General features: G+C 32.6%; 3 protein-coding genes across 4 annotated transcripts in view; 2 read left to right on the top strand and 1 right to left on the bottom strand.

Moving 5' to 3' along the window:
- The window catches only part of LOC126836178 (neuronal growth regulator 1-like), a 109725-nt gene that overhangs the window by 60084 nt on the left and 22245 nt on the right, over positions 1–27396 (bottom strand). Inside the window, exon 2 of one of the 2 annotated variants that reach the window (XM_050569364.1) lies at positions 23070–23184. The exons of the other annotated variant lie outside the window; for it this stretch is intronic. The gene's annotated coding sequence lies outside the window, so the exon portion shown is untranslated. The remainder of the gene's footprint in view (positions 1–23069; positions 23185–27396) is intronic. 2 annotated transcript variants of the gene reach the window in all.
- On the top strand, positions 8113–9955 carry LOC126836177 (uncharacterized). The gene is made up of 2 exons (XM_050569362.1): positions 8113–9766; positions 9861–9955. The coding sequence occupies exons 1-2, from the start codon at positions 8428–8430 to the stop codon at positions 9914–9916; spliced, it is 1395 nt and encodes a 464-aa protein (XP_050425319.1). The 5' UTR covers positions 8113–8427; the 3' UTR covers positions 9917–9955.
- On the top strand, positions 20272–22186 carry LOC126835962 (uncharacterized). Its single transcript, XM_050568867.1, has 3 exons — positions 20272–21820; positions 21916–21977; positions 22074–22186. Exons 1-2 carry the CDS (start codon positions 20272–20274, stop codon positions 21969–21971), a joined length of 1605 nt encoding a protein of 534 aa, XP_050424824.1. The 3' UTR covers positions 21972–21977; positions 22074–22186.

The raw sequence follows: 27396 nt of genomic DNA, 5'->3' as shown, positions 1-27396 counted from the left end.
GTGTTTAGAATTTTTTATGATTTTTATTATTCGACACCGCGTTTGTTGTAATAAAAAAAAATACATATGAAGTTGTAAAGAAAGTGAATAATAATAACAGGTGGATTTGAAAGTAAAATACAAAGTGGATTACTTATTACTCGAAACCAAAGAATTATTGGATAAAGAGTAATTTTATAAAATAAAAACGGAACATATAAATTGAAGAAAAAAAAACAACATGCTTCCTTCACGATCAAAATGTAATTCTAATTGTGGTTTTGATTGTAACACAATAAAAAAGTCAAATATATATTTTTGAGATCCATGAATTGCTTTTAGTAACTTAGTACCTATCCGATTTTAAACACTTCATTAAAATGTTCATCAGAGTTTGTAAAAAACAGCATTATATATTTACATCATAAAATATAAATTAATTATCAAATCATAAAAAATCATAATTGTGATGGGAATGTCTTAGACGTTTTTACCTCATGCTGCAAAGTATAATTTTTGATTTAACAAATATTTACCCAATTATGCTTTGTCCATAATACACATAATACACATCATATTATGATTGTTGATATAATATTGACCATATTGTTGATTTCTACGTAACACATCTGTTGTAGATTATTGTTTAGGGGACCATACATTTTGATATTAAGTTGCAGATTTTTTAGATAAGTTTTTAATAGATTAGGTAAATTATTACATGTGACAGTCCTACCATATCTTTGTTTTTTTTTTTTTGGACATTTTTATGTCTTAGCTCTGGCACATAACCGAAATACTTGTCATGAAAAACTTGTCACGCTGTTATCTGATAAGAGATAAGAGATTAGAGATAAGGGTAGGGCATGGGAGATAGGGGTAGGGGATAGGGTTATAGGATGGGGTGGGAATGGGGTTTTGGGGTAGGGGTGGGAATTAGCTCTGACACATAATTGAAAAAAGCGTTACGCTGTTATCTGATAAGAGATTAGAGATAAGAGTTATGTTGTATTCACAACGATCAAATAATAACTGAAAAATAAATTAAATGTAATTTAACAGGTCATATTTCCTATGAACTGTTTAAGGCCAGATATTGTGAAAACACTAAAATATCGGCCAGAAACTTGATATGTTAACTAGTCCTTAGATACTAGCTTGTTAATATACTATATCAGTATCTATAATTCCACCACTAATCTAAATTTATTCGGTACTTCAACGAGACATGAAAATGCTCTTTCGTGGTTGCAGACTCGGCTGAAAAACTTTTTTATGCAACATAATATTATGTTAATAGTTTTCTTGCTATATTCGTTTGTAGTCTTAGGCAATCAAAAATACATACATTTCAAAATATTGCAAAGTCTTAAAAATTTGCGAGATTACATTGATGAAACGATAAGTTTTTTTGATTGGATTTTTCAAATAAATTAGTTTTAAATTTTTTTTTTAAATTTTCATCCGAATTTAATACTTTTTATGATTTATGTACAAGATTTGTTATTGTGTGCACAATGATAATATTATTCTGATTACCAATAATAATTGTAAAGACTTTTTTTTTTTTTTTAACTACTTTGGAAAACAACCGTTGAAAATAATCGGCTGTCACAAACAGACTTTTTTAGTTATTCGCCTGTAAAAATCATTGCACAACAAAAGGTATTGTTTGGAGTCACGTCGTTGTTGTTGTTGATGCATAAAACGATATGCGAAGTGAGAAACAAAACTTGCAAAGCTATTCGTTGAAAAAGCGTGTAACTTTAAAATTTATAAGTCTTCTTCAGAGATGTCTGAGTGGTGATCTTTGTGTGCATATTGCGAACAGACGTTGTACGTCATTGATTTTACACAAATCAGTTTTGCATATGTTCTTATTTTCCCATTGTAACACACTTGACGGTTGTGCTATTTTAACGTAGAGGTGTTCATTGCGGTAATTAGTTCAAGCTCATCGCATTAAACCGCATCAACGTTTATTGCGTTGGAAACACATTCTGTGGGCTAATAACCCAAATCTGTATGCCTAAAATCGATACAACAACGACTAACAATACTTAATGCACACGGTAAATGGTTATGACTAAATTATTATGGAATAATCAATAACGTTTAAAGTTTCCAGTCATATCGCCGTACCGTTTCCTGAGTTATGTATACTGTCTCGTTGAATGTAAGTGTATTGTGATGAAATAGTCCAGCGCTAAGCATGATTCTCACTTGAGAGATTTGAACCAGACCTTGGATTTCAGAAAAAGAACTTTGGGACGACTTAGAGTGGGCCACTAAATTTTACTTGTACTGTTTTGAACATGTCCAAAAATAATGTACAAAAACAATTATTTGTTGCGTTGCGATATGCAAGTCAAAATTTAAACTAAATTAAGTTATTGGAAAGAAAGAAAATATGTCAACAGAAGTGTAATGGTCAGATGATCTTTGAGATATTGTAATAACCTTGGCACGTGGAATACTATTTTTTGCCTACTGTTGTTTTGGGTAACTTTTAACTAATGTATAATACTTAGTTAGCGTTTAAGCATTCTCAATTCTGTTTATAACATGACGTTAATACTTGTTTTCCACTAGTATTGAGATATGCTTAGCTTGTACTCTTTATAGTATATAACCCTAAAGAAACAGCTAGTATTCATTCAATTGTTTTATCTTGTTTCAACCGAGCAAGTTACTGTCTGTGTAAAATTTATTAATTGAATTACATTGAATCAAACCTATCTTTATTGTCTTACTCTAAGTCTAATCCAGTGACAATTAGCTACATTTTTAACACTGTACAAGGTAGTACTTGTTTTTAACTCTACAGCTCATTACAGAAGCCAGTCCAATTAAAGTACGGCAACAACAAGTTTGATAGAGGCTGATGTTTTTGAAAGCAGCGATTGATTTGAACCTGGTTAAACTAGACAGTTAATTATGCGAAACAACGTTTTTTTTTTTTTTTAACTTATCTTGCTTTTGACGTGTAACGGCTGGGAAGTGTTTTGCGAACATACCTAATTGAAATAATCCAAAACAAACAACGTTCCCCCGTACAATATCTACACTTGTTAACAAGGTGCTCTTCCGCATTTCCAAAGAATTTGAATAATGTCCAAAAGTGACCCATGTTATACCTAATGAAGCTAAAAAATAACAATAATTAATTTACCAACTATACGGTTATAATAATTTGTTATTTTCCCATCGATTTTACTAAGAAGTAATACATGGAATAAAAATGGTCGTTTACTTTACTTGCTCAAGTTGCCCGTGTAAGCCTGGCCACACTTTTCAACGTTGCCAATCAAAAGCATGTGGACGGCCCACTGAGATATTGGAGAAATTTGTGCTGTAGAAACTAACCTTGGCGGTGACTGTGTATATTATGTCTCCTAGCACAGTGTGCCAAATAAGGCACTTTGAATATAATATAATATTAGTGCCCGGAAAACTATTTTATCTTGTATAATTGTGTAAGCTGCTTATTTGACGAGTGGCACACATTGGGCAAATCCAATTAGAAGAACCGCACCGCAACCGAGCACTCGTGGAAATAATATTCAGTGAAAACCCATGTTGTTTGTGCCGGGCTCGCTGAGTGTTTCTCGAATACAATTACTTAAAAAAATTTTGTGCGACACGCAATATAAATACCTACGATTTGTTGCTATTTGCAGATTGTATTTTAAGTTTAATCCGGTTAAAATCATCTCTAGCGTACGCGCCTTTGCACCAATAACAAAACTTTGATATAGCTGCAAGTAAGGTATTTTATGATATAATAGGCATAATATACCAAAGAGGATCTCCAACGATGTATGTACCTGCCTTACAATACCTTTTCGTTATATATATTTATATATATATCTTATTTACTAGACTGTATTTCTCCGTTTCATTGGACGCCTGCATGTTATATTGAATTTAACCGTCTTTCTAAAGAGGTATGGAAAAAAAAAATTACTTCTAGCAGCGTGTCGAAAGAGGCTCAATCCGGAAACGATATTATGTACTTCAATGATGTTTGTTGTATGACGTGAAAAATACATGCTTTATTAGAAATTCGTTTTTTGCTACCTACTTCAATTTGATTTGTAACTGAAATTAGAAGCTGTCGTTTACATCCACTCGATAAATCCATAAATACGTTGGAACACCTTAAATCGACCCCAATCATACACCTTCATCGCCAAGAAGGTAAAAGTACCATAATTGTGGTGTTTTTAATGTGTCTGGTATTCGGTGTTCTTATTATATTACATTGGGTTGAATGTTATGTTCTTTTAAATATAATATTATATTGTGTACAACAACACTTAAGATTATAATTTTATCTTATGAATAATCCTGTTATCTTATTTTAATATTATGTGCTCTGCATTAAGAACACTCGTTTGTATTGATTTTGTTAAGTTTTGTCTTGTATAAAGTTTATGAATTGAGAATATATTTGTTGTTATAAATACATCTTTTCAAGGGTATGTGTAGGTGGTACTATAAACTTTTTTTGTTACACACTTCAGGGCTTAAGTAGATTTTACATTTGAAATCCGCCAACGCCAATGAATAATATCTGGGTGGAACTAAATTAACATAATATTTGCGATCCCGATATTATAATTTAGTGTCAAATATAGATCCTTCTCGGTATCAAACGACTACATCAGTCACAAAGTCACCGCGAAAAATACTGCAAACCTTCAAATAAAATAATTTCTATTAAAAAAAATATATATATATTTATAATATTTAATCGACTATAAATTATGTATATTAAACTTTGTTGAGACTAAGGTTTGAAAAAATTAGGTCAAACATAGTTTTAATAATTAAATTTAAAAAAATATCATACAAAGACAGCTTGCGAGAGTTCATTTTGAGCAAACACAAAAATGTTTGAAAAATGCAAATACGTCAAAGAGGAGAAAAAAAACGCGCGTCGAGTCCAAAAGAACATTTTACCCTTTCAAGTTTGATATGATAAAAATTATATTTTTGTATAAGTGTCTATTTGCATGAAACATTAACAGAAATTATAAATTTAATAAAGAGAGTGTATGAATATCATTAAAGCTCTTAGAGCCGACGTTGTATTAATTCTGAATGTAAACTAAATGTCTGCACATAACGGTTAAGCGAAAAGGTTGTGTTTAAAATGATAAGTTTATTTTTTTAGCTGAATCCTCGTCATTTTTTACTTAGTGTGAATGAATGAATAGTTAACAAGTATTCAAAAAAATGTTTTCTATATAAAGAGTTAGGAAAGCCCAACAATCAACTTTCTATCTCGATCCATCAAACATGAAAAATAGAAATTTCGACCAAAACACCTTTTACATTTAATGGAAACTAAAAACGTTGAACTGAAGATGGTTTTATAGATACCTAACCAACTTGTGATTATAAAATAGTGTATTAGACATTTTTCTATTCAAACAGTAATAATTTCTGTTGGCAAAGCATGTTTCAAATAAAAACCCGTATTCTGTTTTGTGCAAAGTGTTATTTAAAATTAGAATTTAATGTACTCGTTTTTAATGAGGTAGGAGTAACATTTTGTGTTGAATGATAACATTGAGGTTATTTTGATGGTCCATAATGTTGTAGAACATATTTTACTTTTGTGTAATATCACTGATTTCAAAATGTAGTATTATTTATTTTACTATACTAATGGAATGTTTAACTAAAAAAGTATGTAATTTAGCTTATCGCATCTCTTTAGAGTATTTATGAATTTTTTACCTCCCAAAAAACATTCATTCATTAAGAAAAACCATTTTTGTTTTCGAAAAAAGACGCTTTACTACACTATTTATTTAGCCAGAAATCTGATTCTGTGTTGTAGATTGTACGCGACAAACAGCTTCCAACGGTGAAAAAACGAAAACAACATATGTGTAAACAAAACAAAAAAATTGCATCAAACCGACACTGATTGTTTTGAATTCTACGTCTTACAACAAAAATAAAAAACACATTTTAGTCGCAAAGCTGCAAAGATAAAATATTGTAAAATATGCTTAGGCGTTTTAGTCGAACGAGTCCGGTGATTGATCATACATGTAAAATGGCTTGGTGTGCTCTTGTGCTCTTTTTTGTTGTCTACTGTTTCATTCGTCCAATCGGACAGTGCAGAATATGCGAATGAGTTACACTGCTGTTGTTCAACATATATATGCTTAACTATTTTCAATCAAACGGAATTGTCTTTAAACTTACATTTGGATTAAGTATCGAGGACGACGATGATTGTGCCTCGAGCGTTGAAGCACCTTCGAAGGACATACGATTTTATGACAAACAACTTAGGTGCCAAGCACGTATCGTTTTGGCCATGCTCGATGAACTCAGAGAGGCGCCAACAAATTCCAAACCGCCGGACGATCTGATGCAAGTAACTATGTACCTGAACAATTTGACGAGCGATTGACCAACATTTTAAAGTCGCTGATCGAGTTCGACATTTTCCCCTCCGGCGTACAGGATCATATGACCGGCATCGAAGAAGAAACCTCTGAATTGTCAAAGGAATTCAACGACAGACCTTGTGCTCCGTTGACGAGCAGTGTCATGCAGTTTTTTTCGTCCGTGTATGTACAAGATTCGCCAGAACAAAACGATTCTGGTTGTTTTCACCAACGTGTAGAAGAGCTTTTTCACACGTGTTCCGAGCCAATGACACAGAATAACTTACAATTTTCGATCGACACACAAGGGTTAGACAGTGGTGATGAAGAGCGTGTAGATACATTTCTCGAGTACCTTAAACAACATTAACGAGGTCGACTGTTATGTTGGAAGTTTGGGGCAAAACAAGAATGCATTCCTCAGAGTACTCAACGTTTACAAACATGAACATATGTTTCGTCGTCGACCTTTGGACTTGGTAAAAAGGCATGAATTAGGTATGGTGTTTCAATGCGAATCTGTGGATAGTATGTTCAAACCAGTTATAGCGGTTTAGAAGACATCGTGGGACCAGCAATAATGTACTTAAAATTTAATATTTAGTCTTGTGCAGGGTAGATGCGATAAGGGTTGATCGTCTGTCTATAAAAATGTACTGTCATAGAACAATATAATGAAAATATTTTCATTAAAAGTGAAATAAATAAAAAAAATTCTATCCCTTCTAAGGGAAAGGGTTTATGATATTTTTTTGGTTTGTTAATGTTTATCGATAGTACTATGTTTAAGGAACAATTCATATACATTTGGAACATTTTCGACTATTTTTAAAAAAGTTATAGAGCATCGTAATTTTAAGTTGAAAAATTTGTAAATTTTTTGGGTGTTTTTCTCGATTTTGATGGGGAAGGGGTGACTTTTGATTTTTGGCCTGTTTAAGTACCTTCCAGGTATGATTTCTGATCTATAAAGTTGTAACACGAAGAAATCGGTTCAGCGGCTTACGAGACATTAACGGTCAAAACATTTTTTTATAACTTATGTGTTAGTTGGGTTAGTTGTTTCAACTATGTTTTTAACCCTGTGACCAATTGACCGTTGACACGGTTAACGGCTCTTAAACTTTAAAAGTCATGTATTATATTTTTGCAAAAACAACTTGCATATATTATTTACTTTGGATTTTCTTTACGAGTAGAGTTGCGATTTTTCGCGTGTTCGCAAAATAAACAAACACCGTAACACCGTATTGTAGCTGTGGAAAACAAGTTGTTTTTTTCAAACCGTGTTCTATTTATTTAAACCGTAGTAGGCACCCTATTGTTTGCAGAAATTATACCGGATACTTATTTTGTAAATACCTCTTCGTTCAAACACAGCGTTACCGGGCGGGCTCGATATTATTATTATTATTTAATGGAAGCTGTTTTGCTACATTTCAAATATTTACAACGTGACGGCATAGCAAACGGATGGGGGGGGGGGATTGATGAAAATTAAAAGCTCAAACCCTGAGAAATGTTTAAAACGTTTTGCCTGCCTATTTATATGGAATTAAAAACTGTATGTCGCACATCAGATGGACCATCCTGTATGTATCACCCTGCGAATACCCAGTCGCGCGTTTGTGTTGCTTATACCATAGCTGTGTGGCTAGCACACACAACGTCTTTTGAACTGAACCAACATACGTCACTACCAAAGTATAAACGTATCCAGGCCAAACTTGTAATACGTGTAATAAAAGTGCGTCGTGGAATAAATCAAGTATACAATATCCGAGTGTGTTGGTCGAATGTTAAGACTGTTGGTTGTAAAATACATGTAAAATGGCTTGGCGAATTGTGGTTCTTGCGTTGATGCTGTTAAACGAGGCTTCGAGTGCACCAAATACTCAATCTTCCAAACGACTCGACAAACCGAATACTTATCCGGAAAAGTTACACTGTTTTTGTTCGAGGTATGTGCTGCATTATTTCAGACTAAACGCAATTGTCTTCAAAAATAAAGTAGGAGTCGATATCGCGGACAAGAATGATTCTTACGCGGGTATCAGATCATCTTTCGACGGCATGGACTATTACGACCAACTACTTCGGTCCCAGGGACATATCGTTATGGCCATGCTCGATGAACTCAGAAAGGCCAAGTCCGATTGCGAAACCGCCGGACGATCTGATGCGAGTGAATTTGTACATAAACAATACGAGAGACAATCTTCGCGTGCGTGTCGACCAAAGCGCAGCATCATTTCATCAACATAAACTCATCAAGGGATACAAACACTTTTACAAGACGATGACAGAAGCGCTTTCGAAGTTCATAAACGACGGCAAGTGCTTGAGTACACATAAAATCACCGACCAAGACGACGAGAACGAGCGAAACAAATTGGAAGCGATAAAAAAATTGATAAACAAGTCGCTACCGGAACTGTACGAATTAAACAAGGCTTTGTCGATACTGGAGGCCAACAGACAACAATTGGAAACGATTTTCGAGGCGACGCTCGGAGACGAAATGTATCTTGACTTTAAACCCGACCGTTTGCTATTCTTGTCGTTGGTGGACTTAGATTCGGAGTACTTGCGTATGGTGTCTGTCGACAAAGGACAAACAAAGAATAACTCTGCCGGCGACGAGAAAATTATTTTGGACGATTCGTTGATGGTGAGTAAAGTCCGTACAAGTTATCAGTTTGGCGATCGAAGTTTTGCGAGTATAACCGACCTGTTGATTTTGGTCCGACCCATCTTCCACCAGGACTATGTCATTTCATTCCAGCAACATGTAATGGCCGCTGCCTTACAACCCGTGTCGATGTGCCTGGGTGAATATCTCTCGGCACTCAAGAGGTTGGTCGATGCAGACACGACGAAACAAGACCGCAGTGTCATTATAATGTACGACTCGCACACAGACAAGTTGAGGACTGGAGCCCAGGATTTGTGTAAGCATTTAAACTCGTTGATAAATTTGGAAATGTTCCCCGAAAGCGTACAGGAATACCTAAAGTATATGTCAAACGAAACCTCCGAAGTGATAGAGTTTATCAACGGGTATTCCATTATTTCCGACGATACTAGATCTGAATTCACCAGCGGTGTTATAAATCTTATTATCGAAAAGATATCTCAGTCGATGCGCTTAAGCCACATGAAGTTCATGATCAACGTGAAAAGCTTCAGTTTCGTTGATAGAGACGATGTAGCTAAGGTTCTCATTGGCCTTAACGACAAAATAAAAAAAATCGGCGCTTATGTTGCCAATTTGGAAAGATACAAATATATGTTTCTAAGAGGACTGAAAATTTACGATCATAAAAATATGTTTGTAACTCAAAATGTTGACATACAGAATACAAAACATTTAGGTAAGTCTTTCATCAGAACCATCTTAGGGCTGGTACCATTAACTTTTGAATATAACGCATACCAATTTATTCCAATTTCGACTTATGGTTTTAGGTTACAAAGTTGTCAAAAACGATCTTGATAACCCACCAATAATCCAACTGATTTAATGTTGGGTGAGTATTTTTTTACCATTATTACAATGTGTACAATGATTTTTTATTTTATTAATTCATACGATTAATGTATTTTATTTTAATATGTTCAACATATATATTTAATTATAAATCACTTTTTTAAAAATTCATTTGATATTTAAATCACCAATACTATATCTGTAAGAAAATGTATTCTGCACATTATTCAAATTGCACTTCATATTATCTATGTTATCTATTAATATATTTTATGCACTCATTTATTGACCGTTTACAGTTATTGGCTACTATTATCTATAACCACATTACCATTGTATCGTCTTAACCATTCACCCGTTTCAATTAAGTAGTAGGTGTACTCATTTAAATAAGTAGAAGACCATCGGGATCTATCTAAAAGGGTTAACGAAAAGGTAAAAGAGTCGCAGTCGTCATTCATTGTGCCAGTTAATCTTACCTTACAATTTTACTAGACCTTATACTATTTAATTGTTCTTTTCTAAGCTCGCATGTATGATTGTCTACAGGAAATTGCTATTGATTTACTGTATTTTTAATTAGTATTGTTGAAGAACACTTTTTGTTTTTTATTCTTCCAAGCTCGAGGAGAAATCATTTGTTCTCTTTTTCCATTTGAAAACAATCATCAATATCATTCAAACGTCAGAAACAGGCATTTTACCTTTACTTTGACACTCAACAATATATTATATTAAGAGGATGCTTATAGGTAAAATATTTTTTCTTTCATCTCTGATGTCACATGACAATAATATTATTATGATTACATTTTTTTTTTATCAGACTATATGTTTTTCCGTTTCATTTGTACCGTATTGTAAATTGCATGTCAGTATTCTAAAGAGTTAAAGAACAAACATATTTCCCACAGCAAATCAAAATAGACATACAAAATACAATTTGATATAGATTGATATACAAAGTATATCAAATATTTTATTTCATATATAACTGAAATTGATAAATCAGAATAAATTTAACCCTGAAGTCATACACGTCAGCAAGATGGTAAAATTGTCATATAATGTTATGGGAGAGCCATTTAAATTAATTAATAACACATTGAATGATATAATAAAAAATGGTTCTGTTGTTATGCGAGTAACTCTAGTTATCAAAATGGTTTTGAATACTTCATATAGTTGTTGTTGTACTTGCAGTTTCCCCTGTAAATTTTCCATCAACAGGACCATCTGGGGAGAGAATAACATGGATCTAATGTTTTTGCAGTAATCTTTTTCCGTTTACGACGAATTTCAGGGGAAATATTTCCTCTTTTTTTTTTCTTTGAATTATTTGTACGTTTTTTAGGAAGAGGCGAACCGACATAATTTGAAGGGCCAGGAATATTTTCTAAGTTTAGAGCTAGTGTAGAGTAGCTAGAGTAGGCACAGCTATCACCACAGGTTCTATAACTGGCTGTATTACATTTGCAAAATTTATATCAGTATTATCCAAAATAAATTCAAAACTGTTTTTTTTGCAACTTTTCAGGATGAACCAAACAAACATTCAAATTTAAATTCTTATTCTTTTTTTTAACATATCAGTTTGAAAATTTGTATACAAGTTATAGAGTTTATGTTACTAAAAAATAAAATAAAAAAAATAGACTCATGGGTTTTTTTGAGATACTACCTTAGAAAAAAACTATTATCTCTACTTACGACGTTCTTCGATGGGGATAAGCTATAACAACAAAAGTAGTATCTATACTTACGACCTTTTTCGTTGGTGATAAGCTTTTTAAAAAGAAGGAGGTTCCATCGTACATCTTGTATTGTGATAATAATAATATGTATTTATATTACAATATTATTATTATAATTAACTTTTTTGCAATTGAAGGCTACAGGAAACAGTCGTTATTATTATACTTACAACTTATTTTATTGGGAATGTAACTGTTACCAATATAAAATATAATTCGTGATGTTTTATTTTTTTTATAAACTTAATACGTCCTTATTTTGAAATCGTTTTATTAAATAAAACAAACACGTTATTATACATTATTACACAATAATTAATAACAAAATAAAAAATTAACTTTTGATACAACATAGTAGTATGTTCGTAATTTATAAATATAATAGTAATAACAATGACTTAAAATAAAATGAAATTACAGAATTTACTTTTAACTGGTTCTATATTTTAACAGAGTTAAATATAACAACTATAAAAAAAACAACAGAATTATCTTTTCATAGGTTCTATTTAACAGACTTAACCCTTTCGTTACTGACATCCTCGTACGAGGATTTAACTTTAAAAATCGAATAAAATATTACCAACGTACTATCATTATCATTACTATCAAAAATGTCTTTGAACACAAGTTCTAGTATAGATTGATGATAAAAAAAAATCGACACATTTATGTTGATTATTTTATTCTGCGTTTTACTTAAGACTGCGATCTGGTGGTTGATTTTTAACTATATTTCTGTGATTGATACACTGTAATGAAATAATAATTAATATTGTAAAACGTACGTTATCACTATAACAATATTAAAATCTATAAGATACGACTTTACTCGTCGGTTCTATGGTTGTGTCAATATTCGTCGTATCTCTGTACACACGACGGTTTTCGTTGGGAATAGATATTTCGGTAAATCGTACAAATAATTAATATCTAATCTCTTTGGTACACTAGACGTACGATCTTTTTCTTGGGAAATACAGAAAAATATTCTTTATCATATGATTGTGATATCTCAATATTGACAAAACTCGAGGTGCGAACCTTTTCGCCGGAGCAGTCGATTTATCCACTGCAATAGCAAGTTATTATTTGACATTTAAAAAAAAAAAAAAAAATAGTTAACTGTTCAAACGAATAGAAAACGCACACGACACGACAGTCGACGAGAAATTGAATACAGTCAACAACAAAATTTAGCCGTGAAAGACCAACGGTACTTATGAGTCCATATGTTAAATTACCAGTATTTCACTACAGTAATGAATAAACTGGAAAATATAAAATTAGATAGTATATCTAGACATATTATGTTCGAATATAATCAGCAGTTTTCATGTATATATATATATATATAGATATATATATATATATATATTATATATATGTATATATATATATATAACAAAACCTAACACCAAATCATGTATTTAGTGCAACCGTTGCCGACTATTATCGCCGATAAAATGTTTAATAATAGCACTACATACTAAAAATAATTTTTTGTTCATAGCTAATATGGTACTCGTGAGTACCGACCATTGATAGACCATAAATAATTAAACCATATTTAATTGTTTATTTATTATTGTGTTATTCCAAGTTGTAAAGCATTTAGGGATAACACGTATTTCATTATTTTGTCGGGTATCCAAATATACTTTCGTACGATGTATTGTTTTAAATAGATATGTATATCGGTAATAAATATTTAAAAAAAACAATTACAATTTCATTCAGATTTTATCAACGAACGTTGTTTTACTTTTCATAAAACGTGTAAGTATATGTTTTGAAAAACCGTTTTTCTTTACAAACTCTATAGACAATTGATTGTTGGTAAATTATTATTATACTAAAATATTGGTGATTTTGTTTGGCATACTATTAGCATGTATAGGGGAGTAGGTACCAATGCGAAGTTCAAAAGAGGAAATTGACAATAGATCAGCAGCTGTCGGTGTTTGGGTAGAATATAGAAAAAAAAGTCGAAACACAAACAAAATGTGGGGCAGGTATTTGTCGACTTCAAAAAAGAATCAAATGGTTCGGGAACGTAATGAGAAGGTCAAACACAGAGTACCTAAAAGCGGCAGTCGAGTTCCAATTTTATACTGGAAAACCATTATGAGAAATTAAACTGATGACAATTAAAATTCATACGATTTTAATAAGATGAATTAAAAATGTTTAATTTGAAAATTTCGTTATCGGGTATTATCATATTACTATTTCTCCATGATAGAATATTTTTCATAATAATATTCTTTCATGCCATACCTAACAACTCTCTCTGTCTCTTTTTAACGATGTCGATATTCGGACTTCTCTCTTTACTATCAGTCCATTTCTTTATAGGTCTATGGTACCGACCCACCAGAAATGAGAAAAAAATATCATATGGTCTTATATGATATTTTTTTTTTCGGTGGACTCGTAAGTCCACTTGGTTCGTTTAATTTGTTTTGTTATTAAACGACGCCCACATAAAAAACAAGTAATTTGTTCGATTAACATTAAAAAAAAAAAAAAATTGTATAGGTCACATAATCAAATTTGCATTATATACAGGGTGATCCAACTACTAACGTAAGACACTCATTTTCTCTGAAAATATTAATATTTTGAGAATTTTTTTTCCCTAAACTTTTAGGTATATATTTTAGTCCAAAAAATAAATTAACTACCAAAATAGAGTCCGAGTTATTGAAATAATAACAGCTACAGTTTAACCTTTAAATTAAGATTGTATAAAAAGTTGCCTATACTTTACTCCTTAAAAATGGGCGGTGCGACGCCCTCTTAACAGTTATCATATTTCTTCGGTTTTCCAAAACCTAACCTAACCGGTAGCACATAAAATTCATATTTATTGACCAATTATTACAAATTTAACAAAATTGGACATATTGTCCAATTGGCGATAACATTCTAACAACTAGGCGGTCACTATAAAAGATTTTGAAATAATGATGGACAAACGGTTCTTATCCACAGATTACTCAGATTACAGGTTATTTATTATAACTGATTATTATGATACAGAGTACGGTAACACGTCATCAATAAAACTACTCGTCTTTGTAGAAACGACTGAAAATATTATTAAGAAATACAGTCAAAAAATATAATGTCATAACAAATGAACAAATAAATGAAAAATCAAAATTCAAATGCTAACATATTTTTTTATTTTTTATCTACAAATTCCTGTAATTGAAAACATATAAAAAACCAGTACAGTGGGGTCGGTGCATAGTGGGGACGGAGCATAGTTGGGTCGGGGCATAGTGGTGACGGGGAGGTCACAGGTTTACAGGAATTTTTAAATCTGAAAGTGATAAAATCACTTTCGAAAAAACGCTTCGATGCAAATCGGTAGTTAGTATTTTCAAGCCAGTACAGTCCAAACCAAGCACAGTATAAACCAGCAAAGTTAGAAAGTTTTAAATGAAGGTTCTGTATTTACAAATGAGCATCAAAGCGTTTATTTGAAAGCGATTTTATTCAATTTTATCACTTTTATTTATAATAATTCTTGTAGACCTGTGACCTCTCCGTTTCCTCATTACTTTGATTACATTATGCCAATACTCTACATCACTTTCAAATTAACGCTTTGATGCTCATTTGTAAATACAGAACCTTCATTTAAAACTTTCTAACTTTGCTGGTTTATACTGTGCTTGGTTTGGACTGTACTGGCTTGAAAATACTAACTACCGATTTGCATCGAAGCGTTTTTTCGAAAGTGATTTTATCACTTTCAGATTTAAAAATTCCTGTAAACCTGTGACCTCCCCGTCACCACTATGCCCCGACCCAACTATGCTCCGTCCCCACTATGCACCGACCCCACTGTACTGGTTTTTTTTTTTTTTGCAAAAACTTAGTGGACCAAATAACACAAATACAATGTCTTGTTATATTTTGTTGGAATGGTCGACGATTCATGTTTCAATCGTTTGTACTCCATAGTTTAAATTATAATCGCTTATTCTCAATAAAATTAATGATTATGTATTATATACTTCCATTATAGCAATCTCACACAAACTATTTATACTTCACAGATTATATTATTTCAAAGCTATATTATACTTCTATTTTACTAGATTGACAATGTACAAAATAAAATGCAACTAAAAAAACCTTTTCATAGAGCCTTAAAATGTAAAGGGTGGGTTAGTGAAACGGGTTTTACCATTTAAATACATTAGAAAATCGCCGTTTTGCTGCCTCATCCTGTATATTAATTTCTTGTTATATTCTAAAGAAAAATCGATTTTCTTACATTTAAATTAAAATAAATCGTATACTGGTACTGTGATGGAGAAAACAATAAATTTTACCTACATTTATTACTTATTAGTTAAATATTACTAACGTGTATAGCCACTAGCAGTCGGCTGTTGCCTGTTATTTAACAATAACCTTTAATGGAGATTTTAAAAATTGTGTTTTTTTAATAATAGCATAGGAGCAATATCATGATGTTAAATGTTCACGAGATTTGATCTAGTCATAAAATAAAGTATTATCATTTATGACTTAATTATTATTAAAATTTATCTTAATAGTAATAGTACATAATAATAAAATAATGAATTATTTTTTACAAAATTAGAGCTACAAGTTGATAAACTAAAAAAATAAAATTAGCACGAAGCAGATTATCTAATATTAGACAATTTAAACAATCAAGCGTGAATCTCTTTAAATGAATAACAGTATAACAATACACAAAACATTAGTTTTCCTTTAAAAAAATTGTGTAATAAAAAAAACATTTTGAGTCGGTATACTGCATAAAAACCAACACTTAATCTGAATCCAAAAAACAACAGTCCTCTTCATTATTTGCAGGTAGTTAGACATTAAATACTCATAGTTAACGTTCGGTAAGGTTATATAACGCAGGCTATAAAATAACGAGATAACGACAGTGGTTTTGTCGTATCAAAATCATTAAATGTCTTAATAAGTACACGGACAGGTTTTTTTCCCAATAAATCGAGTGTAATCTACTATAATCAGTTACACGATTTAGTCGCCTGTGATATCATGTAAAAAACACAATATAATGATACCGATCATTGGGCCCTTAACTAATCTAACACGGATAGACGTTACCAACTGATAGTTTTTAGTGTCTGTTCGTTTCTCACATCTGGTACACTGGGTTTTTAGTTAAAAAAAAAAAAAAAAATTGAATTTGTGTAAACTTCAAGTCAAAAGTGGTACTTGAGCACAAAACCTAATAGTATCATTCTGCATAGATATAAATAAAATTGTTTTAATGATTTGATCAATTTTTTTTAAAGATTTTAGGTGTTTTTGTTAAAATATACGCAATGTGCGAAAACACGGTTTTCCGGCAATTAAAAAAAAACTGTAGTGCCGAATTTTTCACCCGCTTAATATGTTATGGATACATATGAGTTCCAACTACTGGCAAATTTTCAACCCAAAAGTTTTAAAATTACGGCTAAAAACCCCGAAAAACAAAAAAACTTGTACCCCCCCTAGGGGGGCGGGAAATGGGTATATTTTGAATTTGACAAAACTGACGTGCGCGGGCATAACAAATAAATATTTCTTATACATTTCAACTCGATCCGACTCTTTTTCTCGATACTATAGCCAGTAAAAGTTTTAACTTAAAAACTCGTACGGTTTTTTTTTTGTTTTTTCAACTTTCGTCTGTGAAGACTTAAACTTTTTCAACTTTTACCCCCCCAAAGTACAAACTAGACAAAATTTGTGATTTATAGAGTTGCTATTCGAAGGAATTGGTCTAGTATTAAAAAAGTTACAGTGTATACAGCGAAAAAAAAAGCCCACATCAGAGTAAAACCAATACCTTCTCGCTTTGCATCGAAGCTAAAATTTAAAAACATATTGAAAAATGTAGTAAAATATGTACATACAAATTTAGGGGAAAAAATGTGAATTTAACAGCCGGTGTCAAGCGCTTAAGCTTAAGTCGCTTTCATGTGGCCACAAATATTGATGTTGCTTAAGCAGAGTTCTATGAAATAGTCCCGTCAATAGTTGATACATTTGTTCCTAAATTTAAGTCTACAAGTCCTATTTGGATGATGACTTTGTGAACTTTGTAAGACGGTGTTTATATTGTATTTAAATATGTACATCAATACACTTTACTCTTTGAGTGTCAATAAATCAAATAATAACAATATATAAATAAATTTCTTAAAATTTTAATTTATCAAATTGTTCAGTATCAGTCTTGTACAATTTTTGGTTATTTGGTAAATATATGTTATAAAGTAAGTGTAAAATCGTGGCGCCTAGTAAGCACAACAATATATATTTATGTTAAGTTGGTGGACTGAAATTAAGCAAAGTGACTCTCCTGTAAAATTCGATAAGGTGTTTTTCGCTATTTCCCAATCATTAAACTATTGGAACCATCAAACTATGGGAGGGGTGGAAGATTTCAATTTTTTTTTAACATATTTTTGGGGAATAAGGTAAAAAGTCATTGGAACGTTTGTCGACGTGTTATTAATACAACACCGAAGTGGTTTGGTAATATTTACATTTCATAGTTAATAAAATAATATAACCAACATGGCTCGCTATTGTGGTAATCGCAAAAAATATTTATATTATATTTTTATATTATATTTTTTATATTATATTTTTTTATCAGGGCTAGATAATAACGAAACCGATGCCACACTGTGCTTGAAATTATCTGTAACGCCACCCAAACGATGTGAACGATTAAAAAGAATGATAATCCATTGTGTATGAATCACACGCGAAATACATTAAAAACAAATAAATGTTAGGGAATAAGGGGAAAAAGCCTTATTGAATTTTACAGGAGAGTCACTTTGCTTAATGTCAAGCCACCAACTTAACATACGATATTGTTATGCTAACTAGGCGCCACGATTATACACATATTTTATAACTTAAAATGTTTACTAAATAACAGAAAATTGTTCAAGACTGATACTGAACAATTTGTTAAATTTGAATTTTAATATATATGTTTATAAATTACACATACATATTATATTGTATACTATGTCATATTTTGTTGTAAAATATTAGTATTAACCAAGAGGAAATAAGAGCTTAACTCAAAGTTATTTCAACTCAATTAGGTACTAATTATTTCATAAAAGTCTTTAAAAATGATAACAAATATTAAAAAAAAAAAGTAAAAAAATTATGGTAAAACCAATACATTCCACGCTCCGTTTGAAATCTAAAATAAAATAAACTAAACCATAGGTAGTTCTAGCAGTTAATATTACTACAATAGTGTAATTTCATAATATTATGTTACAGACTACAGTTTAGTCTGTAACCCAAATTTTTCCTTTTTTTCTTGATTTCAAACGTTTTTCGAATGTTTTTAATATTTTTCAAAGGGTGTATGCGATTTAATTTTAACATTTTTACAGAACATTGACCAGGCACGCTTCTATCCACACATACCCTCAAATCCAAATTTCGACAACCCTCCCACGTCTGGGCGTTGGGGATTCGGATGTTTTTATTAATTTTTTTGATTAACTATAGGATTTAAGAGTTGAAAATTACTCTGAAGATAGGTCTAACATATATATCTATAACATGTGTAAAAAGGTGATGGTTATTTACAAAAGATATTATATATCTTAATACCTTTGTAAAATAACCTTTACTTTTTTCTACATGTTATAGATATCGTCACCATATTGTAGTTTGTCAAAAACAAGTGGTATGTTTTTGACCGTATTCTATTTTTTTTTTTTTAGAATGAAGTATCATAATTTATAAAAAAACAACTTCCATATTTTTACATTTGATTTTCTATATGAGTAGAGTTGTTATTTTTCGCGTACACTCAAAATAAACAAACACCATAACACCATATTGTAGTTTGTCGAAAACAAGTTGTTTTTTAAAACCGTATTACCATATTGTTTGCGCAAATTATACCGGATACTTGTTTTGTACACTCAAGTACACAATAACTGTATTAGATTGTTCTCAAGTAAACATACATATAAAAAAAAATAGAATAAATAGTTTAACAATAACGAAATTGCATTAGCTGTTGTTATAATAATTAATAAGCTAAGATTTGGCTAAAACATATAATAGTCATTTAACCGTTTTAAAACGAATTCAGTAGATTTAATTAAGTAAATATTAGGGTCGATTTTAAATGTTTTATAAAACAATGGAACAACTGTATAAAATCAATAGACCGCAAGAATAGAGAGAGGGCGGAATATTGTAAAACCCAGCTAAACAAAAAGTATAGTTTAATGCTTTCCAAAAAAATGGTTACCAAGATGAATTATAATGTTGTTGAAAGTTAAAATCTCAAACCCTACAGTGTCCCACATCAGATGGATCGCCCTGTATCACTATGCAAATACTTAGTCACACAACATATTTTCCGAATAATATCTGTATAAGAAAAAAATACTACCAATATAAACAAAAAAAAATATATAATCTTATCTAGGCCAAACTAACGCACTTGCGATATTGGCAATACAATTAATGTATGTAGTGAAAAAATAACAACCCAGTTGCACCTTTGCGCATTTGCGTGCCAGTCGAATGTGTAGAACCGTTCACTGTTAGTACATGTAAAAAAATGGTTTGGCATGTGATTGTCGCGTTGTTGTTGTCGAATGCCACGTCGGGTGCTTCGGATTTAAAGAATCCGTTTACCGGCAGCAAAAAACCGGACGAGCACAATGCTTATCCGGAAAACTTGCACTGCATTTGTTCAATTTACATGCTACATTATTTCAAACTAAATGCCATTGTGTTTAGAAATACACTAGGAGTCGGTATGGCCGACAAATACGACTCTGCCGTGACGGCCGACGCACCGTTGGAGGCTTTAGATAGGTTTGACGAACGACTTCGGTCCCAAGGGCATATCGTTTGGGCCATGCTCGACGAACTCAGAGAGGTGGCGCCGAATTCCAAACCGCCGGACGACCTGATGCAAGTGAACTTGTACTTGAACAACTTGACGGGCAGTACCCGCGTGAGTATCGAGAACGTGCCGGCGAAAGATCGGTCTTACAGATTCATAAAAGGTTACCAATACTTGTTCAAGAAAATGGCGGAGGCGCTCACGAAGTCCATGGACGACGGTCAGTGCAAGAGTGAAAATTATACTCCAGCCGCCGGAGACGACCGAGGCGGCGAGTACGGCCAAACGAAATTGGCAGCGATCAAACGGCTGTTGGTGTACCCTCGGGTCGTCGACGATTTAACCCAGGTGCGGGCGATACTGGAAAGCAACAAAAGACAAATGGAACGACTCTTCCAGCCGACGTTCGACAGGGAAAACTACATGGACTTCAAACCGGACTATTTGCTGTTTAACTCGTTGGCGCGAACCGACTTGGAGTACATGAACATGATGTTCAGCAACGAACAGCCGGTGAACTTTATGGGCAACAAAAGGGTCATGCTAAACGATTCGTTGTTGGTGAGCAACGTACTTACTAATTACTATCCGTTTGGCGAAAAACATAAGGCCAACATACACGACCTGTTGGTTTGGGTTCGAGCAGTCTTCCACCAGGACAATGTCGTTGCGTTCCAGCAACACGTGATGGCCGCCGCATTATCGCCCGTGTTGGTATGCTTGGGCAATTATTTCCAGATATTCGACCGATTGCATCCGGGCCGCACGATAGACATAAACGAAGACACTTCGATGTACGTCAAGTACGAGCAAACGTTGCGGGACTTGGCGCAGAATTTATTTGGCCATTTACAGACGTTGGTGAATTTGAAACTGTTCCCCCGAACCGTACAGGACTACCTGGTGTATATCTCGGACAAAACCGCCGAAGTCATAGATTATTCGTACGATCCTTATTCTCCACTGATCAGCGGTGTTCTGGACACTGTTTCCAAAAACATCTTCTCGGTGATGGGTTTGTTCAAACTGAAATTCTCCACCAATGTGGACACCGCCGAAGGGGTGGAATTGGATTTTAATAAAAAATCCTATGTCGGTAAAATTCTCGAAGACTTTGACGACGAAATACGCAATATCGGCACTTATGTCGCAAGTTTTGAAAAATACAAATACTCATTTCTGAGAGGACTCAAGGTCTACAGTCACAATAATATGTTTGGATATCCACGTTTCGACATACTCAATACAAAACAGTTAGGTAAGTCGTTCATCTAGAACCATCTTAGAGCCGGTGCCATTAACTTTTGAATATAACGCATACCAATTTATTCCAATTTCGACCTGTGGTTTTAGGTTACAAAGTTGTCAAAAACGATCTTGATAACCCACCAATAATCCAACTGATTTAATGTTGGGTGAGTATTTTTTATCATTATTAATATATGTACAATGATTTTAATTTATCACGATTCATATGATTAATGTACTTTATTTTAATATGTTCAACATAGGTCATTGACTACAATCACAGTTTTATAGTATTTAATTATAATTCAGTTCTGTATAAAACTGATTCAATGTTCAAATTACCAATAGTACATCTGTAAGGCAATGTATCCTGCACATTATAAAATTGCACTTCATATGAACATGACGTTTTCTATTAATATATTTTATGCACTCATTTATTGATCGTTTACAGTTATTGGCTATTATTTATAACCACATTATCATTTTGTACCGTCTTAACCGTTCACCAATTTCAATTAAGTAAACTCATTTAAATAAGTAAGAGACCATCGGGGTCCATCGAAAAGGGTTAACGAAAAGGTAAAACTGAAAACAATCATCAGTATCATTCAAATGTCAGAAACAGACATTTTACCTTTACTTTGATACTCAACAATATATTTTGTTAAGAGAATGCTTATAGATAAAATATTTTTTCTTTCATCTCTGATGTCACATGACAATAATATTATTATGATTACATTTTTTTTTATCAGACTATTTGTTTTTCCGTTTCATTTGTACCGTATTGTAAATTGCATGTCAGTATTCTAAAGAGCTAAAGAACAAATATAATTCTCACAGCAAATCAAAATAGACATACAAAATACAATTTGATATACATTGATATACAAAGTATATCAAATACTTTAGTTCATATATAACTGAAGCTGATAAATCAGAATGATTTTAACCCTAAAGTCATACACGTCAGCAAGAATGTAAAGTTGTCATATAATGTTATAGGAGAGCCATTTAAATTAAATAATAACACATTGAATGGTATAATAAACAATGGTTCTGTTGTTATGCGAGTAACTCCAGTAATCAAAATGGTTTTGAATACTTTATATAGTTGTTGTTGTACTCACACACTTAAATAATATTATACCTAACAATTATTTGTTAATATCTAAAAAAAAATGAAATAAGGTCAGTCCTAGCTTATGTAGTTTGAAGGTGATATAGTTTTAACTAAATGTAAAGAACCACATTACCTTAAGTCTTACGGATATGACGAATCTAATTAAAAGGATCTCTTTTGTTCAACTCAATTTCTCCGACACGGCTTGGACTCGACAAAATCATCACAGCTTGGATAGGCTTAATCCTCTGTAATACAAAATGTTGAATGGTAGATAAACGGGTTTCAGTACTAATTACTTATAATGTTATCAACTAACTAAAATTATTAGGGTTTAACATGTTCAGCAAATTATTCTTAATTCAAAAAGGTAACATAATATTATAAGTTTTCATTTGAAAATCTTAAACTTTTAGGGTTTCCGCACCAAGTGATGGGATTAGATTGTGTTGCAAAGTACCTACGTCGAATTTGGGTTAACTAATAACTATAAAAGTATGAAATAGAACAATTAAAGTCCAATCTCTTATACATTAGGTTAATGCCTATTTTTTCTGTTAGACCATGTAACATCAGGTCATTAAGATGGATAGTAAGTAGATATTTGAAAAAAAAAAAATACTGTGTTTAGACTCATCGAGCTATTAATCATTTATAAACGCCGTCAATACGATTTTTTTTTTTAGTTTATTACTCATATTGTTAACTCTTGATCATTATATAGCTTTACCATCCAACTAACGCTAAATGTTTTTTCAAAATCAGTTCTTGGCTCGTCGTAAAATAATTCACATCAGTTATGTAAATCTTTTTCTGTAAAGGGGTTTCAAAAATATTTTAGAACGCGGTAAAAGGGTTTTTAGGTACATTTGATTTGTAAATGTATTTAAATAATTTATAACGCTTCAATTTTGTTCTTTGTTAAAACGCTAATTGTCATATTTTACCTACACAAGTACTGTGAGTTTAAGGTTACCGCGAATAAGTTCTTTCGAAACACTTAAAACCTTACTGATATGCTAGTAAAAAGGATTTTTAATTATTTCAGTTGTATTTTATGAAAATTACCTCAGCAATCAGCTATACTATGCATTTTTCGGTTTTAAAACATACAATTGGATGGAACACCTGTGTCGATATGTTTTTAAGTTTATGCTCTTAAAACAACCGAAATACAAGGCCTACGTTATGTTTTACACCGATAAAACCACAAACATGCAGTTGAAATTATTCTTTTACATTTTTTTTTTTATAATGCCTCTTGTATTGTTATTATTTTAATAAAAACATGCAAATTATGCAAACATTTCCAGGCGCTTATTATTATTCTTCAATATGTTACGTCTTGAAAAATATTTTATAAAACTACAAAAACATTGTTTAGTTTTATCATACCGATGAATTATACACCGTAAGAACCAATTCAAACCAAATCAATATACAACACAAAAAAGGGTTCACAATAATAAACATTGAAATTCAGCTGTTTTACAATGATATTCGGTTAGGTTAGGTTTTAAATCCTTGTAAGCCTGTAAGTGTTTTGTTAGTTTGTCGTTATTATTTATTTTTTTGACGTTTTACAGCGTGCTCTTGATCTGCGAATATTTAGAATATTAAGCACTTCATTCATCGCTGTGTTGTGCGAATCAAATTTAGTTCCACACCGATATTTCATGTCACGTCATGAATCACTCTTGCCAAGCTCTCTCACAAGTGTGAGCGTTCGTAAATCATCACACTATCAATAGTGCACGACCATTTTTCATATCATGGCGAATAGTACATATAATTTTCATAAATTCATAATTCACGATACAGCAAAAAATATATAAACCAAACACACATATCATCGCATCGTTACTATTTTATATGACAATAAATAGGTGTAATCGCGGCAGTGCAAATCGTGTCTTCGGATGGGCGATTTTAAAACCAACCGAGAATGTCCAAACACGGTTTGAGTTAGCTCTGTTAATAATGGCCACTAAACGCCTCAGCTGTCAACTTGCATAGTATTATTATGCTAAATAAATTAACAGCAAATTATGTTTGTCTATTATCGTTTCCCAGGCCTATTCTAAGCAGAGTACTTAGCTGATAAACAAATAATGGAAATGTGCGCACTATGTTTATTTTCTATATGGTTACTACAACTAATTATAAAATTTAAATATACACCCACCAACATATGTTTGAAACAAAATCACATTGTTAAAAATTTTAGGTCACATAATCATATTTGCATTATATACAGGGTGATCCAACCGCTAACGTAAGACACTCATTTTTTTAAGTACACGTTTTACTACATTTTTCAATATTTTGACAATTTTTATCACCAATCCTTATATAAGTCAAAAAGGGGGATTTTTGTGTTTTTTTTTTAAATGGCAACATGTTATGTTTTTAATTACATAAATTTGTAGACAAAAAATTTAAAAATATGTTCGCATTTGAATTTAAATTTATTTGTTCATTTGTTATGACTTGTTGGTCGGATCAACCTTGTATATATATATATATTTTATTTTTTAGTGTAACCACCATTTACCATAATATTCAGATCGACGCCTCCGTCATGTTTGCGACGTAGTCGATATATATATATATATATTATAAACATACAATATTAAAATACGCTTATATTATAAGAGGCAAACATCTAAATCTGAAATCCTGTAGCCTATAAACGTTTTCGCAGCGTAATTTTGCATTAAAGCCTTCTCGAGTGGAACACGCTTGATTATGACCTGTCAGGCAAACGCGGAGCAGTGTGTTTCTTAAATAATTTTGCCCTTAACAAGCGTTAAGGTGAAATGGGGGGGGAAAAAAAAGTAAAATTATAAAACAAATTTCCACGTACGAGCAGATAGAGGGAAGAGGCACCACGATGGAGCTTCCATGATAATATTATTCAGACAGAAACGACAGAAATTATTATCATACATTACCATTCGGGGGTTGTTCGGGACGGTTGTTATGTGTACGGGTGCATACGACCGTGGTTTCGTTATTATTATTATAATAATTTGCGGTATATTATACTATGTTGTTTATCAGACGGAAAGCAAAATATAAAAACAAACTGCGGTTCTATAACAATATGTTCGCAACGACCAAGACGACAACGCAGCAGCAGCAGCAGCCAGCAGCTAGCAACGCGGGTTATTCGACCTAACGGCCTCTTGCGCCATTATAATAATATCCACACGATAGCTGTACCACCGTTCTTCTTTATTGTCTTTCATAGAGTAATATTACTATTATTATTATTACTAACGTCGCTTATACCAAAATCGTCGGCTTATTGGACCGACGGCTGTCCCAGACACCCCGGCGGGTTCAGAGTTTCGAAACGTTATTCTCGTCCGTGTTATTGTTATTATTACCATCAGCGTCTGGCCAAAATGGGGCACACTACTGGCTTGGCTTTTGACAATTACACCGCCGTTCGGCGCACATAGAAAAAAATATAAATAACACTGCCGACGGTTCGCTTTTAATAAACTACACGAACAGCGTCACAAGTCCTGTATAATACACTCGCATAAGTAATTTCGTTTATGCGTTCTATCGACTACAACAACAATAAAATATGTCACACACAGCTTCGAGGGGATTTTATAATAATATACAGGGCGTCTCAAAAAGAACGGTGGGGTTAACAATGATGATGAACTCCCTGTTTCATTCAAGAGCGCTACCAGAGCGCTGTAGGCCGAATACTCAACAACCCACAGCCGTTTGAAACCCCACCATTCTTTTTGGGACCCCTGTAGTATCGCGTTTGCAGCTACGAGGTGGGGTTGGTTTTTGAAATGACGTTAAGAACCCTACACAATATGAGAGGTAAATCAACTGACAAGAGATAGGATGACGATTGATAACGGACAAGGCAGTGATAACAATAAGGAAGTCGATTCGGCAGTGGATGTTGAAGGCGGGGCGTTTGGGGCCGAGCGGAGCGTATGATTGGTCGGTTACCGCTGACCACCGACCAATACCGTGTGAGCATGCGCGCGCACGTTAGAAGCAGTCCAAGGGGTGGGACGCTGGCTGAATCGAATCTGTACACTCTATTCAAAAAGAGAATAATCATAGATAATTAAACAATGGATGGGCCATCGAGCATATCGCCCGAGATAACCCCTTGCCAGAAAGAGACATAGATATTTCCGTGGAAAAAAAACTGACTTTCTCTCTTCCCCAGTCCGGCACGAGACCATTTATTTTGCTAAAATAGGCATCCATTGTTTTAATACCTACGAGAATGGTTTATTTTCTGTTTATTTTATATAAGTTTAAAAGCCATTTCAAGTATGCCAACTCGTTTGAGGACAAATAACTGACAAATAATTGTTTGTTAATTCTCATGTGTTTCACCTCTAGAGTTATAATGTTTTAATTATAACAATTTTAATGTTTCTGAGCAGTTGTAAAACTTATTAAAATGAATT

Source organism: Adelges cooleyi, unplaced genomic scaffold, assembly GCF_023614345.1.
Source record: "Adelges cooleyi isolate 19-005CV unplaced genomic scaffold, UGA_ACOO_1.1 ACOO_flye_CR_arks_rails_tigmint_CR_PRNA_23, whole genome shotgun sequence".
Lineage (NCBI taxonomy): Eukaryota > Metazoa > Arthropoda > Insecta > Hemiptera > Adelgidae > Adelges > Adelges cooleyi.
This window is presented reverse-complemented; position numbering and strand designations above follow the sequence as displayed.